Source organism: Bombus impatiens, unplaced genomic scaffold, assembly GCF_000188095.3.
Source record: "Bombus impatiens unplaced genomic scaffold, BIMP_2.2 scf_0060, whole genome shotgun sequence".
Classification (NCBI taxonomy): Eukaryota; Metazoa; Arthropoda; class Insecta; order Hymenoptera; family Apidae; genus Bombus; species Bombus impatiens.
The window spans coordinates 1,503,497-1,521,182 of NT_176479.1; the positions used below are offsets into that span (position 1 = coordinate 1,503,497).

General features: G+C 37.5%; 1 protein-coding gene across 4 annotated transcripts in view; it reads right to left on the minus strand.

The window, feature by feature from the left end:
- LOC100747038 (nephrin) overlaps nucleotides 1-15,084 on the minus strand; it is a 494,062-nt gene extending 478,978 nt beyond the window's left edge. For 2 of the 4 annotated variants that reach the window (XR_002947961.2, XM_012393882.3), the window contains exon 1: nucleotides 13,635-15,083. Coding sequence is in view for 3 of the 4 variants with exons in the window: in XM_012393882.3 (XP_012249305.1) it covers nucleotides 13,635-13,716 (82 nt within the window). In the remaining variant the exon portion in view is untranslated. Of the gene's footprint in view, nucleotides 1-13,634 lie in introns of all 4 variants that reach the window. The other 2 variants (XM_003485483.4, XM_012393884.3) reach the window with 1 other exon arrangement.
- Nucleotides 15,085-17,686: the final 2,602 nt, after the last annotated feature.

Genomic DNA, 17,686 nt, shown 5'->3' on the forward strand with positions numbered 1-17,686 from the left:
ATTTTGAATTACCGGGAAGCTAGAAAGCGGGTTACGAACGAGGAAATGCCATACCACGTCGAGATTTTATGTCATCGCTGCAAGGTTTAACTGGCAATCGGCAGTCAATGCACGTGTTACGACTGAATAGCGAGGAATGTACAGTTTTCCACATGGTACCATGGCTAACAGTTCCTTCTCGGAATGCTATTCTTCGACAGTTTGTCCTGGAATTCTTGTCGATTCTTTGCAAAACTCATTTGAGGTAAAAGGTGCTGATTTCGATTGTCCGTGAGGCAATTACAATGAGGCGTTTACAACACGGAAAAACTTCGTGCTTCGCGTAGCCTCTTATACTGTCGCAAGCTCACAGTCGCAAACATTCATGTTATAACTTATAAATATGTTATATGTTATATTACGTACTAGACTGCGAATGTTTATGCGATTTTATGCTTCTACGAACATAATTAAAGAAATGGAATTTAAATAGAAATTTGTCCCGTCTAGTAAATATCATGGCAAGTGCTCTACCGTAAATATCGCATATATTTTTGCATGTTATGTGCGCTCCGCAAATTTTTGGAATCTTAAATTTCCCAAAAACCCATGAATAACCGCAGTCTACGTACAATGTTACAAAACTTTGAAACTAATGACGTTCAGGCTGACGTTTATTCAAATTTTATTACCCGTTCTGATGAGGTCGGCGGGCTTCTGCTGCATTTTCTGCTGCCTCAATTTAGCAGCAACATTCTGAAGCAGCCTGTATACGTTTCGAAAGCGACGAGACCGCCAGGAAGAGATCGAGAGGCTTCTAACGGGCGTCCGTTTCCTCGTGTCCGCCTGCAATCTGTCCACTAGCCGCAACCCCCGTTTTCGTCCATCCCCCTTTTACTTCGCGCGCCGCCAGAGACAGAAGCATTTGGCGCGCGTGTACTTCTGCCATTCCATTTAGCTGCTGCTTCGCGTGGACCGAGGAGAAAGCCCCGTATACCAACGATGCACTCGGGAGAGTGTACGATGATAACGTGCAGGGAAACGCGACAGGAGAAATTCGTGGGACGAAAAGGGGCGAAAAAAGAAGGGGCGGGAGATGAGAGAAGAACATGGTGAAAGAGATACTCGGAGCCAAAGCGTCGCGCCAACGCAACGCAACGGTTAGCTTGTACACACCGGAATTTCCTGAGAGAAAGAGGGCCAGTCAACGCATAGGTGAGGAAGGGATGATTCAACGTATGCGTGCGGGGGTAGAATGTCTATGTAATCCAAGCCGGTTGCATTATCTCGTGTCTCTGCATGTCCCTTTCCACTGGCTGTCACGCGACCATGGTTTATGTTCTTTCGCCGCGACTTCTCATTCGTTTGCTGGCCGAACAACCAAGATTCCGTGTATCGATCTCTCGTCTAGCAAACGCGAAGCTATCCGATTTCCCGAGTACCCTGTTAGCTTTGCGTTATAGGGATGAGGGATGTCAAAGTAGAATAAAGGGGTAGGTTCTTTTATCTTTCTTTCTTTCTTGCTGTTTGGTTTTATTTTAGAGCGCGTCTAAACCAAGCGAACGCTGGCTCGCTCGCTCTTCTCTCATTTTAGTAATATCTTGCAAGATACAAGTGCAAACGAGCGTTTGCACGTCGTTTAGCGATTGTTCGCCGAATTAGAAATCGAACGTCCGAATGGATACTCTAGACGAGAAATTTATAATTAAAATTTCTTCGTCAGACATCGGTGTGACAAGGCCGAGCGAACACTGAAATGGGAATGAGCATTCTAGATACTCGGGCTAATCTCTACGAACGTTCGCTTCGCGTTCGTCCTGAAGTTCCTTTGGTGCAGGTGAATTTATGGACAGATCGCTCGATGACTATACTCTCGTTCTATATTTGCTCGTTTTTCCGAAACGCACGTTTACGTGGATCATAGCACGATGAGTTTTGAGGAACGCTGACTATCATCGAGAAACGAAATTGAAGCAATCCGTTGGATCGGTCGAATGTTCGCGCCGAGTATCGTTTTACGGTGGCAATCGACGGGATATGATGGGAAACTCGCGAATGTTTGGTATACTAAGTAGCTGGTTTCCTTCCTGACCATCGTTAAGCTTTCTCGTTGGAAGTGAAACTATGTCTGGTGAAAAAGTACCTTTTAAATAGTCAGGATGGGGTCTCTGTGATTAATTGCGAAACGAGCAAGTTAATCGTAGGGTGATTATTAATCACTGCTTTAAGCGCAGCTTTGAACAAATGTGTAGTTTGGAAAAATAATTTAGGAATAGTCGCGTAGACTATTTTTAAAAGATATTTCAAAAGATTTCCAAATTTTTTCTAAGCATATTTTTATAAGATTATAAGTATATTTTTATAAAGTATTTCCAAAAGATATTTTTCAAAATATTTGTCCATAAAATTTTGATGAAAATTAATACTTCAACCTGTGACAAGAGAATTTAATTAGAATTAATATCACTTTGTTCATAGGATGTCTACACGATCGTTATAAAATAAGGTTTAGTAACGTACAGTGTAATAAAACAACATAACTTATGTCGACATGTGGTTCATCTTGTAATAATAACGAATACTAAAAAAGAGAGCGGTTGTTCTAGAAAATGAAAAGGTATGATATTCAGTACTTTTTAAATATTTAAATTCGGGACACTCTCAAAAACGAGCTTCCTCTCTCCCAGAATACCTTGAACGGGAATATTTTAGAACGAATACTTTATCTACCAAAAATATTACTTGCACAAAATCCTCGATATTTCTCAATTTCTTTAAATCATCGAAAATCAAGATTTTATAAATTAAAAATTGGAGAGGAAGATAAATGGTATACTGTTCGTGATTAATTGTCAGTCGCATTGAAAATAATTCGGCAAGACGAAAAGAAAAGAACGATGGAGTTTCATCTATTTGAAGTCAGAACGAGTCTCGTAAATTGATACCGACGAAAATTCGGGGGAAATATTAAAATTTCATTGTATTCTCCGTTGAAGTTTGCGCCTCCGCTCCGATCTCGTTGCACTTTTACTTCCTTTCGGAGTCGCTCTAATATTTTATAGGGTTTCCTCCTTGCACTCTTCGAAATAAATATCTAGCCGCCAGCGCGATATTAAATTTGCGGTTTCATACTGTCTCGTTTTTATTTAACTAGACATAGCACGTCAAATCCGTTGACTCTACTGAATATTTTACTAACAAAATTTCCCCGTTTTCCCATCGAATCTTACGTTACAAAAAGCCAGCGACATTTCAAAGTAAAAGCAGACGTGTTCACATTTATTTCAACGTAAATATATTTAAATTCGAGCGGAACTAAAACCGAGGAGAATAACAAATTTAACGATGTCAAATTGAAAAATACGATATTAAATGAAAATAATTAAAAGTCACACGCTTTCCCGTGTTTCACAGATATTTCAAATTAAACGAAAACCAAAGAAAATGAAATTCAATAATGAAATTATTGAAATTTATCGTTTATAAATGTCTCGCTGACAAATGCAAACTTTTAAATCTCAAATTTAAAAGCTAATTCTTGACAAACTTGGCCGTTATAAATCAGACAGATGTTAACGAGGCAAACTGTGAAGCCAATAAAAATTGGAATATCCCGTCTGCAGATGAACGTTCGTTCTCGCACACCGATGAAACAACGTTCCGGTTGGTATGTTGCTATCACCGCGGAATTAATACGAATTTCCATAACTATTGGATGAGGTTATAGCAACTATACGTGTATCCGCATGTAATAGACGAGCGGTTAAACTATAGAAACTCGTTCGAACGGGCAGTAGTAGAACGCGTCTTTAGTTTTACCTACGAATCATCCGGAAACAGAATGCCCTGTGATTTCGATCATGCATTGTGCAAATTCTCTTCGCCAAAACAATTCTTATTTGATATTTTTACAAATTTTTAGGATCAGGATTATTTTTAGGATAATTTGCCTAGTAAAAAATTTTTTAAATTTTTATCTTTAGAAAAGATCGATCTGTTCTAGGAATTTTAGCGATATTTTAATCGAATCGAATCTTATTTTACAGATCATAATCGATAGAATTTAATTTTAGAATTTAAAATGTTTAGAAGGTAGTATTTTATTCTTGATGTTTGATTCTTTTCGTTCTTAAAACAGCTTTTCTCGATATACTGCGAGTATTTTGAACGATTCTCCATATACCAACTATATTTCAACCAGTCAATGTCTTTGGGAAATTTATGGGAGTTGGAATAACTAGAAACGTGTGCAACGTTGTTATGACTTGGAGGAAGTAAAAGACAGCGGGAGAATGGAAAGAAAGACAGGAAGAAATTCGAAGCGAAGTTCAATCTCGAAGAAGAATCAAGCAGATTACGGTCGAAACTTAAAGGAAGAGGAAGTTTCAGTGATAAATCACGATCAGAATTTCTCATACAGATCGCGTAACACTTCAGGGATCGTAATTTTTCTTGCACTATCGCGACGCCAAAATTTTATGGACAATTGAGTTTGATATCCTAAATTTTCGCGATCCAGCGTTTTTCAAACGTATGTATCTCGATCGTAATTTTATACACCGTATTCTGGCATACGATCGTCGAGTTGAACATCTTTTTGTCTATAAAATTTGTACGCAGCGCTTCAGCGTTCTTCGAACATTTACATGCATTGCTATCACGGTCGCTTTAATACATTTTTCAACGTTCTCCATCGTCGATTTTTAACAATTACCATCTACACGATAATCTTGACAAAAATTTGAATTCCAAGCTATTATTCTGTCTTGGTTGAGAATCAGAAACAAGCTTTGAAACGAAGAAGTCTTCGTAAATTCTTAATCAAGAAAACTAAAATTTATTGTACGCAAGGGATGACTGGAAATTAACATAATCGTTTGTAACTTTCCTTTTGGTCACGAGCAACCTATTTCTTTGATTATAAAATTCTTCCAAGTTATTTCTGGAACAGTTCGATTCTTAATGATCTTCGTTCTTAGAATTACTTAAAAATTATTCGTAAAGCACTCGAAAGTACTTCAACATTCAATAACCTTCGAGTGAGATCAAAGTTAATATTTTCATGTTCAATGTTAAAATAGCTTGGAAGCAAAGCAATGACCGCATAAATCGGCATAATCAATTCAAATTGCAACTTCCTCAGTTACGTGGTCTAATTTTACAATAGCAAACCTGGTATTCCAATTATAGAATTATCACATATTATTTCTACCAGACTCCAAGAGAAGAAGACTCCGATCGTTTAATAACCTATATTCGAGCTTCGATTTCCATCTAAAGCTTCCAATAACGAAACAAACTCGAAAACGAGTCAATCTCCGCGAATCCTCCGCCAAAGAGACGAAATTGATTTCCAACAAGAGATAAAAAGAAGGTAGACAAAAGAACGAAAAAAAGGAAATCTAATGGAACGGCTTTGTTCACAATTTTTCAATTTATCAACAAAGCTTGACTGCCCCGTCGAAATTTCAATTCGCCAAAGAGCCGAACATTGGGTCAAAGTTTGATCGGCATCGAGCCGGAAACAAGGACGCATGGCGCGAAATTCGCGACTCAAGCAACAAATTTTTCAACGTGCCACCGATAAATCACGAGATCGCGACGCGACGCCGGATCCACGAGTTTCGGACTGTCGTCGACGAATATTCGCGTTCGTCGAAATAATAGATGAAAATGAACGATGACGGACGGGAGAAAATATCAAAAATTAAGAATAAGAACTAGGAGACTATACATTTTTGTCGTCGTATTTAAATATTAAGTCACGGTTGAGGAAACTGTAGATTCGAGGATGCACTTTTAAGAAGATCGTCTGGATGATAGTATGTTTATTTTAATTAACGGCTATCACTTACTTCGACCTTAAATTTCGAAGACTCGCCGTGTCATTTCCGACGCAGACGAAAAAAGAAAGTTCCCTTTTAAGGGAAGAGGAAAAATCGAGGAAACGTAACACACAGACGTAACTTTCTTAAGTCGGGTCTCTGTTCTTTGGAAGTGGAATTCCGAATCAACGGTGTCTCGAACTTTTAAATAAATTCCTGTTATCTACCTAAATGTCGTTGCTTCTATTTTATTCGTCTCAAAGCGAATAACAGTCTTAATTACTATTACATTAGTTATTATTCACGAATATAATTGGTGAATTTTCTGTGGAAAGGAAAAATAAGAAAAATATGCTTCGGTGAGTGAGAAATAAATACTCGCAGTTTGCTGCACTTTTCCAGTAATTTAGCCACGTTCTTAACGATTCTGGAGGAAAAAAAAGGAGACGTTGAAACTCGATACGCTTTCGTTAATTAACCGGGAATTTTTAAAAACCTTCGCGGTAAAGAGAAGAGATAACAAGAAACAACAATGATCCTGCAATTACATTTCTTTCGAAACGGTCACGCGAAAGAGAAAGTCCGTATCGAAATTAATTTTCAGATAAATTCCTCGCCTCTGTGCAGATAACGAGAGCTGGCAAATAAAACTTTCATTCCGCGACTAAACAGCGAACGAACTTCAGACAAACAAACAAACACCTTCGTCGTTCTTTCTCTACGCGCATCTCGATACACAGCCGCTATTTTTCACCGGTAGAAAACATCGGTTAAATCTACAAAAGATAAGAGCGAACACGAGATACGATTTACACGGCAATCGAAACTCGGCGGCGGCGCCATATTTTAACAAGAAAATCGATCGCTGGCAACGAAAAACCATGAAAAAGGAAGAGGAACGAACCACGTGGAAGCAACAAACGATCGACAAAGATACCTTTGATAACAACCTTTTAAAGGCTATGGATGAGATTTCTCCCTGTGGCAATTTTTTTCTGTTCATATTATTCACCTGATCGTCGTTGTGTTATTTGTAATTACCGCAAACGATAACTTTCCTATTTTGCGTATAATAGGGAATAACATTAAGACAATTAACTCCCATTTGTTCCACCTTTTTTATTTGATTTTTCAAATAAAGAAATCCACCGATATACAGGGTGGTTGGTAACTGGTGGCACAGGCGGAAAGGGGGTGATTCTACGCGAAAAAAGAAGTCGAAAATATAGGATAAAAATTTTCCGTTCGAGGCTTTGTTTTCGAGAAAATCCACTTGGAATTTTCGCTCGGTACGCGTGCACTTTATCGCGTCTCGTTATAACGGATCTCACTGTAGATCGCTGTCTCGATGGAAAAATTAAAAAAAAAATTAAAAAAAATTTTTTTACCAACCACTCTGTATAGTAAATAGTACATGAGAGTGTATTTTGAGCAGTAGATTTTGAACGATTTTACACTCGTCTGTACGATCGATTTCATACGCAACAACGTAATAACAAAGCTGAAACATCGAAAACTGTAAGAGATCTCGATGTTTCAATGTGTTTTATTCTCTTTGCCGGTTCTTTCGCAAACATTCGATTCCTATAAACTGGGGCGCTTTTTCCATTTGGCGGGACCAAGGACTTGGCTCTGTAAGAGAATCGTACAAATAACAACCGCAACCTTTTTGTGAGTACGCCGTAATGATGTATAAATAGAGACCGCTTTGTAATTAATATTCTTTCCTACGAACAACTCGACCTGGTGACCATTGCGCCAGCATCTGTACGTGTAACATGCAGCGAACAATAACGTCGACCTTTTTAATATTTTCTCGTACAGACCGACCGGCTAAAGGCTGATTCTCGTTTTTCGAATGCGGTGAAAGGAAAACGCGTGCATCGTGTCTGCACGGCCAGCTTCTTTTTTAATTCCGCTTGGAACGACATCGAACACGCCGGAGAGGAGTATCAACCTGTCTCGTCCGGAACACCAACGACAAGGAACGGTTCGATCTCTTCGGCTTTCGTTCCACTCCCAACGTTTGCTTCGAATCACCAGAGGAATTATTAAACGAGACTGCCTGGTATTATCATCGGCAGTGCGCCTGTTATCGTTCTATTTTCTTGTACTTCGTCTTTATCGTTCTATCATTCGTTACCATTTCGTGTACGTTGCGTTCGCTGCGTACGTTTTCGCTCTGAAGGTTTATTTGGTGAGAGAAAGAAGATTCGAGGATTTGTAAGTTACGAGTTGTAACAGATACTTAAATAAGTTAGCTAATTGTTTACTGTTCGTTGGTCGTTTATTATTCCAAGAGTTTGACGCTCTTTGTCATTTAGTATTCGCGTCTATCAGTCATCGGTTTTATAGATTATAAGCTAACGATGAAAGAATAGCGTTTATCGTTACTATATATCAACAATAAGTGTATTACGACTACTTGAAGAGTTTTACGACAGTCTTATCGTTATACGACGAACGTAGATTTTAAACCATTGACTATACCATACTGACATCATACTATCAATTAAAAGAAATATAAATCGATGAACGATCGTACAAGTATGGCATATGAATGAGGTAAAGTAATATTTGAGAAAATAATCGACTGAAAAGCAACGTTTTTCTTTTAGACAGAGAACAATATTTCATTAAAATAGTATAACGGAAAAAACGACACAAAGTATAGGTAAAAGAATATAATAAAGTGCGACGTAATAATATCGTAATAATAACGAAATTAAAAATTTGACAAAGACCATTCTTGTTACGAACCGTTCGATTATAAACGAAAAATGACGGTCCTGTGGTACACTATATCCTAAATTTAAAGGTCCTCGTATCCTCCCTCGGCTCGAACTACTCGTATAAAATATCGCGTTCGGGAATATTTAGTCAGCAATTTATCCTGAAAGGTATTTAAGTTCGATGTAATTCCCGAAACGATTTAATATACATCGAGCAAACCTATTTCAATTTTAAATCTCGTAACGCTTACATCCCTTTTCCGTGGCGTTTGCTCCGTGAGTTTTAATATTTCCGGATATTCTCAGCCTCGGTGCATCCTTTCGAAATTCCCAACCGTGAAGAGGAAAATCCGCAAGGAGAAGCATCCTTCTCTTCTTCGTTTTTATTTCCACGAAACGTGGTGATCTCTTTAATTCTACGCGACCCATCGGGTTTTCCTGCTCCGTGCCATCCGCCAAATTAGGTAATTACAACCGGCTACCCAGTAAAAATCAGATGGTAACGAAATTCAGAATCGGAATACGCTAATCCCGACCTCCAGAGAAATCGAGGGAAATATGAAAATCGTCGGACGCGGCGGCAAAAAGGGAAATGAGAAAAAAATGGAGAAGGTGAGAAAGAAGAGATAGAAGACGAACCGGCTTCGAAAATCTCATCTCTGAATTACATCGTCTCCGTTGGCACGTTCGTCCTCGGTCAGGGAACCTCGCGCTGCAATTGTAATTCGTTCTGGTCGAAGATACGAGCACACCCTCTCACAAGAGAAAGAAAAGGAGAAAGATACGAAAAAGGAAAAATAATGGAGGAAGAAGAGCGGAAAAAAAATCGTGAAATTTTGTCGAGTACGTTATAGAAAATGTGAAACTCGAAAAGCTTCGTGCGCGAGACACGAGGTGAAAATTCGCGATACGAACGTAACTTTCCGCGTACGCCTCGTTTGTTTCCATACAACTCCGTATATAATTGGAACGACAGCTTTCCAATGTTTAACATCATTGGGAGAACCGATCGAATGACAAACCGAGCAATTTAATGTGGATTCATGGCGATCAATTAACGAATCGATCCCCTGATTAAATGCACGTCGCGTCTTCCGGTTAATTAGCCGCTATGACGCGTTTACAGAATTATGAGGAAATAGTTCTACGGTAGATTACCTCGTATCCGATCCTTGCTTAACCAATCTCCGCCTTAACTGACCACATTTTCGTTCAGAGATCGTTCCGTGTTAGTTATATCATTCGTGGTTCACCATGTCCATGGTAAAAAATATTAATGGTGTATATACAGGGTGGTTGGTAACTGGTGGTACAAGCGGAAAGGGGGTGATTCTACGCGAAAAAAGAAGTCGAAAATATAGAATAAAAAAATTTTTTTTTTCATTTTTCCATCGAGACAACGATCTACAGTGAGATCCGTTATAACGAGACGCGATAAAGTGCGCGCGTACCGAGCCAAAATTCAAAGTCGATTTTCTTGAAAACAAAGCCTCGAACGACAAATTTTTATTCTATATTTTCGACTTCTTTTTTCGCGTAGAATCACCCCCTTTCCGCTTGTACCACCAGTTACCAACCACCCTGTATATACACCATTAATATTTTTTACCATGGACATGGTGAACCACGAATGATATAACTAACACGGAACGATCTCTGAACGAAAATGTGGTCAGTTAAGGCGGAGATTGGTTAAGCAAGGATCGGATACGAGGTAATCTACCGTAGAACTATTTCCTCATAATTCTGTAAACGCGTCATAGCGGCTAATTAACCGGAAGACGCGACGTGCATTTAATCAGGGGATCGATTCGTTAATTGATCGCCATGAATCCACATTAAATTGCTCGGTTTGTCATTCGATCGGTTCTCCCAATGATGTTAAACATTGGAAAGCTGTCGTTCCAATTATATACGGAGTTGTATGGAAACAAACGAGGCGTACGCGGAAAGTTACGTTCGTATCGCGAATTTTCACCTCGTGTCTCGCGCACGAAGCTTTTCGAGTTTCACATTTTCTATAACGTACTCGACAAAATTTCACGATTTTTTTTCCGCTCTTCTTCCTCCATTATTTTTCCTTTTTCGTATCTTTCTCCTTTTCTTTCTCTTGTGAGAGGGTGTGCTCGTATCTTCGACCAGAACGAATTACAATTGCAGCGCGAGGTTCCCTGACCGAGGACGAACGTGCCAACGGAGACGATGTAATTCAGAGATGAGATTTTCGAAGCCGGTTCGTCTTCTATCTCTTCTTTTTTGTACCACCAGTTACCAAGCACTCCCATATTATTTTGTCGCATCTATTCAGCTAAGGTTTTACACAAACTACTTCGCTAAACATATTTTATCGTCTCTAACGAATATTGAAATATTTGAGATAATGAAGCAACAGAGTAGTGGAAGCGGTTTGTTCTAAGAAATTTGTTAAGGTGTAATTTATCATATTATTCAAGTTCACGTATGTCGGAACTATAGAGCGTACATACCTCTCGTTCACAACGGTAATAAAATATCTTTTGACGTGCGAGATTCAGGACGTGTGATAAATCATCTCTCGAATTGTCAAATCAACCTTACCCTCTGCTCGAATACAAAACGTCGTCTATCGATAGTAAAACACGCATATTTTCAGGATCAATCACAGAATCACACCCAAGTCTCGCTTCCGGAAAGAAATAACATGAAATACCCTTCTCGAAAAATTTGGAGAATACAAATTGGAGAGATGTATACATACGGTACCAAGGGAAATATAATATCCAGATATTTTATTAAAAATTATTCAAATTCCTGTGAACGATCCAATCTATAAAATCTCTATGAAAAATTACACTTTGGTAGTTCCAGCATCAAACCTTTTCCTACTAATTCTCGAATTCTTAAACATCTATCATATGTAAACGTAAGCCAAAGTACAAAAAAATATCAACATTCTCCTCGAGATTAGAAATGATTTTACCAACCCCTTTTACGTTTTTCATCTTCTCCATAATACAGTACGTATTGCGACTGGCAAAAACAAATCTCCTTGTTCGTTTACAAACTATCAAGTCCCGAAAGGGAGACACTGGTACGCGATAAACAACGAAAATCCGTATAAGCTTTATGCAAATAATAACGAAACGAGAGGAGAGAGAAGGAAAAAAAAGTGGGGAGAAAAACAAAAATTCGATCCACATTCGTCGTGGACACGAGGTCGTGGTTCCATTTATCGAGTGATTGGTCAGCTGAATGATTGGATGGCCGCCTTTTGGCGCAATTTTGCCAGATCCAATTCCCGCCGTGTATTTTCTTTATCGCACCCGAGCTTCAATCGGTTGAGTTTCCGTGCGCGAGAACCGTTTGCCCTGGACTTCGTCTATGCATGCTAGTTGGAAATCAGGTTCAACACCTAATTGCTCCTCAAAAAGGTTCTCATCGAAATAATTAAGCCAAAGTGGGAGCTTAATAACTTAACGAGCGCGTGGACGTTTCTTCTCTTCTCTTCCCTTTATTTCTTCCTTTCTTTCTCGTTCGACCTTTTTTTTCTGACAGAATTTAGCGTAATTTCGAGGCAAGTATAACAAAAGACTTCCACGAAGGTTTATCCCGCGTCGTGATACCAGCGTCGCGTGCTACGAAATAGTTTCCATTGATTCTGAAGTAGTTGCTAGTTGTCTGGTTTTTGTTCTTTCTTGTAGTCCTTATTTATATCCTTTGGAAAATAACGTTTCGACAACCTTCGACAACGCGTCGACTTTTATGGTACGCTCTGAGTCTTCCTACAATAGCGTTGAACACGTCCCTTTCCAAATTGATTTGAAAAATTGCCAACTTTTAATAAACGTTTAAAATGTAACTACGTATTTCCTAGATTCTTTTGCGCGAATTAATATCCCTAGTGGAACTTTACACGGCGCAAATCGCAAGTTATCGAAGTTAATAAATTCTCTTGCATAACATTCATAAGGTTGGTAATAAAACAGACCAAGTTATGCATGTAGTTTTTACAAGTTATAAGACAGCTGATTATTTTATTCGGTGTAAAATTGTAGAATTGGAAAAAAATGAAGTTTGTACTTTGTAACCTCTAACTGATATTATTCACTGGTGAATTATTGTGCAATAGGATCCTGGTAAAGTGTATACTCATAGTTTATATTCGTAATATAAGAGAACATAAGGGAGAATTCAAGGGAGAAAAGATATAACCTATTGTAAAGAAATTAATATTTGCTTTGTAATAGTAGATATTTACGCTGATGATCGAATACTAAAGGTAAGAATATTATTTAACACGAATACGTAGCGAAGATGATACATGTGTCAAGGCACGTGTTCAAATTGTTCAAATGTTTGTCGCGAAGTAGATTCAGCATTCAATTCAATGATAATTCGCTTAGCAGTTAACGTATTAAAACATTCTTACTGAAAAATCGAAAATTGAAAGAATCGTGAAATTCATTTTCTTGGCGTATGAACGCAGATATATGATTGTAAAGAATTCGATTACTATGGACCATGAAAACACTTATGTTCGTTCTATAAAATTTCTGATCCTTTTACTTTGTGTCCGTATCTTGTTTGCAATTGAGAAACGGAATATTTTATATTTGTATCATAATTAATACCTAAAAATAGAAGAAAAGGAGGAAAAAGTGCAGGTTTCAGTTACTTTTTTAGACACTGCTAATTATTCCCTAGACACGACGCTTAATATACCGCCATTTTTAATTGTACACGATCCGCGCCAAAAGTATTAAAAATAGTAAAAGAAGAAGAATTAAAGCAGGTAGCTTATTTTACTAAAATATCGCTAATTTCTCCTATATAGATACAATATATAATATAATATAAAGCCATTTTCAATTTCCAAGACTCACATCAAATATATTAAAAGCAATAAAAAAAGAATAAAAAAAATGTAGTTTTCAGTTAATTTGTTAAAATATTGCAGATTTTTTTATTAAACTATCCTACACCTTTTCAAATTTCGAAATATATAGCAATGCGAACTTTTAGCTTTTTTCCTATCTGCGAATTTCACCATACGTACACCGACAACGATTTCACGATTTATCGAAAATCGTTTGAGAACTGTCTACAATTGAACACTTACCTTTCACAATGGTCGCAGTGGAAAAAATGGTGAAAATCAGGATCAGCCTCATCGGTGACAGTTTCATTCCGTACTCCTTCATGGTTAGAACGAATCCGCTACAGGAACATAGATGAACACACCGAACACGATAGAACGTATGTAAACACAGAATGGTCCATCCACTCGCACACCGAACGCGTATATTTACCTCGTTCTAGAAAATAAGTCACTTCACAGTTTACACGCACAGTACACCTTCGTTATTTATCGTGAGATCGACATTGAAATGTTCGCTGTGGAACAACGAATATCAACATAAATCGATTGCACGCTCGATACCCGCATTTAATCTTGCATTTAAGAAGTACGTATTTCCAATGAGCACGTAACTTCTTCGACGATATCCTTGTTTCGCACAGATATCACTTGACCAGTTGTTTACCACCAAACCGAAGTGCTATCACGTATACAAAACACAAATATCGCGACAAATCGTCATCTGTTAGTATTTCTCCTTACGTTTAACCTTTCGTCTTTTTCACATAACACTTTTCTCGATCCTTCACTTTCTTTCAATTCGAATTCAATTCGAAATGAACGTTGAGACGTAACGCGTCACTATGTTCGAGAGTCGGTAGCACTATCGCGATCGAAAAGTTTGATAATCGTGATGAAGCGTGTCTGATTGGCTGAGAGATAATCGAAAGGAAAAGATCACATCCAGAACGATCTCTCGAAAGAATCGTGTACCGTGCGATGTCAAGAAACAATGTTTCTGTAGCAACCGACGGGAACGCGCACTCTGCCGGCTTATAAATTACAAACGCCTTTGTCGCTGCTTTCTCGGTGCACTTTTTCCTCTCGACACGCTCGAAACGTAATCATATCCGACAGCAGGACGTCATACGAATAGTATGGAAGCTCGCGATCGACGCGTTCGAGAGATCGATCAATCAGGGTGGTGGGGGAGGCAGGGGAGAGTTAAACTGCACCGCGAGTCCACTTGTAACAGGTGAATTGTCAAAGGACGCGGAATCACTACGTTCAAATTCGTCGACCGTCGACAGCTCCGAAATCAGTATCACTCGATGGAGTATCCACGCGAGAATCAGCTTTATTTCTCGGCCTCTGTCGTTCGTTTCTGAACACGAACATCGATGACACCGATCGCACCCTTATTTTTGCCGGTTTCCATTCACGCTCGTTGTTTTTCTTTCCTAATCTCGTGCTCCGTCGTTGTCAATCTTCCAACGATCTTCTATTATTTCGTTTCCCGTGCGCGTCACTTATTACACGTCGAGAAACAACGTGGCAATTCGCGTTATCACTTGTAATCTAAGGGCGGCCGCTACGAACACGTACTCATCACTGGATCGCGCGACGATGAAATAAAACTCGGCATGTACCACCGCACACCTACGCGGGAGTGTGAACACTGTGGAATTGCTCGAAAGGGAAGGAGGCCTCTGCCCCCGCAGAGATCCACGGAGATTGCCGAGCGAAGCCGAGCAGCCACGAACGAACCGACGATCAGCATCCAACTGCACCTCCCAACCCCTACTGCCTGTGAGCGCAGTGCGCACGCAAAGCACTTGACACGATGAGGATGAGAAGAACAACGCAGATGCGGAAAATCGACGGAAAACGTCGTCAAGATACCGTGGATCCTACGGGCAGAGGGTGAACCGATTGTTTGGATCCTCCGTTCACCTTCGCTGCTCCTGCAATCTTTTCGAACTGTCTATCTGTACACAGAGAAAAATATCGCTTTTTAAGTGAAACGTATATGCGCACCATATAAATAACTGGACGAGTTACACGAAGAATGGAAAATATAAATTTAACGCAGAGAATGACTACGAGTTTATCGATAACAGAAAAAACAGAGGAGCAGAAATGATTAGATAGAAAATGTAGTGAAGATGAATTTAAAGATCACTGTAAAAAAATTACAATAGCAAGAGAAGTAATTTTAGAAAATATTGATATAGATTTCAGTTAACGCAAAAACTATATAGACTTTCTTTCTTCTTTTTCCTTTGAAAATATTACATGTTTCTGAAGTATTAATACATATTAATTTGAATATTCTCTACTATCAGGTATTTTATAACTAATATATTACGCTCTTTTGCCTTTGTACAATTAGTTGTTTACATCTAATGATTATTTATATAAAGGTACAAATTCTTTATAATAAGGATCGTCTTACAAGCATGATTTTTTATTTAAATAAAATTAATTATTGATCTTTTTGAAATACAGTTTCAAGTATATTACACGCAGGACTGTTTAATAAATTCCGTAGTACAATGTAGCTTTCCAAATGAACACTGTCCAGTTGTGTCACCCGGTATAAGGTCTAATTCAACATCTGGTGTGCATACGTGCACACAAGCAGTGCAGAATTTAATAAACAAACTTCTGGTTTCAATCTATGTATATCCTAAACTTTCACAGAAAAATTATTCATTTTTTAACCAGATTATAACCAGCTACTTTTCTTTCTTCAATTTACATTCAACAACGTAATATAGGAATTGTAGAGAACTAAATTACAAAAACGTAATTGAAATTCCAACAACTTGTATCTTTTAAGGAACGTAAATTAAATTGTAACCCAGAAGCCACAGTATAAAATATATCCTTTATTCAACAAGATATTCGATCTTGCAATGAAAGTGTTTTCCATTTTGTAGATACAGTGATGGCATTTTAAAATACCAAAAATTTATTTTACTTAAGAACTTGGAGAAAAAAGAAAACGGAATATAATTGCATTACATTTTATATAAACGTCCTATATTTCGGAAAACAACGAATATATTCGTGTAATAACAATATTCCAATATTATTTTAAGCAATGCAATTTATTAATAAATGGATGCAATGCAAATAAGCATCAAATATTTGAAACAGAAATTTAATAAAGTAACATCTTCTATTAATTGCTTGATATCAATGATGTGAATAATTCGGAAAATATTAATTATCTTAAATACGCAAATACATAATCCTTTATATATATTTCTTTAGATATATTCAATCGAGAAATAAATATTTCAGCCAAGAAGATTAAAGTTTGTTCCTCCCTTTTTCTCTCTTTCTCGACAAGCATTTATCTATCTTAACTACAAATCATTCGCTGCTTGTAACTTTTCAAAAAGAACAAGATGAGAGTTTTCAAGCCACCTGCTGCAAGGTAATAATTATCAGATGCACACAAAGTGCATTGTTTCTAGAAATGAAAATGTAACAAGCCGTCCCCAGAGATTCTAATATTATATTACAAAATACTACTGTAATATTGTAAGTGATCTATGATTCTAAAAGTCTTCGTCATTTTATCACTCGATACATTTTATTATCAATCATTTCAATTTGTACTCCATGTTTTAGAGTTATAAATAAATATTATAATTCTAAATAATTCATAACTTTTATCTAAAAATGTTTAATTAATTCAGTTGTCTTTAAGTTTAGTATTTGGTTATTAGTTAAAAGCAAAAGAGTTTCTTTTCATTTATTTTGGAGACTTTACTGCGACTCTCAAAACTTCTATTTTTATTTATAAATCGATTTTATTCGTTGCTTTAACTGAAGTAATTTAGCTTAGCCTGACAATAATTGAATTCCATATTTTGTTAGAAAGGAAAGACAAGTTGAAACAAACAATGGTATCTCCACTCGTCTTTAAAAGTTTATATTTTAAATAAATAAATCAATGAGAATATATTAGCGACAAAATTCAGAATGTTTCCCTTTATTGTTATCTTTATTTACAATATTCATAGAGCAATCTTTTTATGGCAAAGATCAATAAAAAGTTACAACCTACGAGAAATCATCGATAATCCAAATCGTCGATTTTTTTTGTCAAATTTACATTTCACGTATTTGAACACAGATCTTTGAATATTCGTGTATAAAAGAGCAAATCTTCATTTCGAGAACAAAAAAAAGAAAAACGTACGCCAGTGGCAGTTCGCATATCCTCTAGGTTCTACATCACAATCAACGTGTGTTATAACTTGAACAATACAAAATCCACGCGTGATAATTATCTCCTG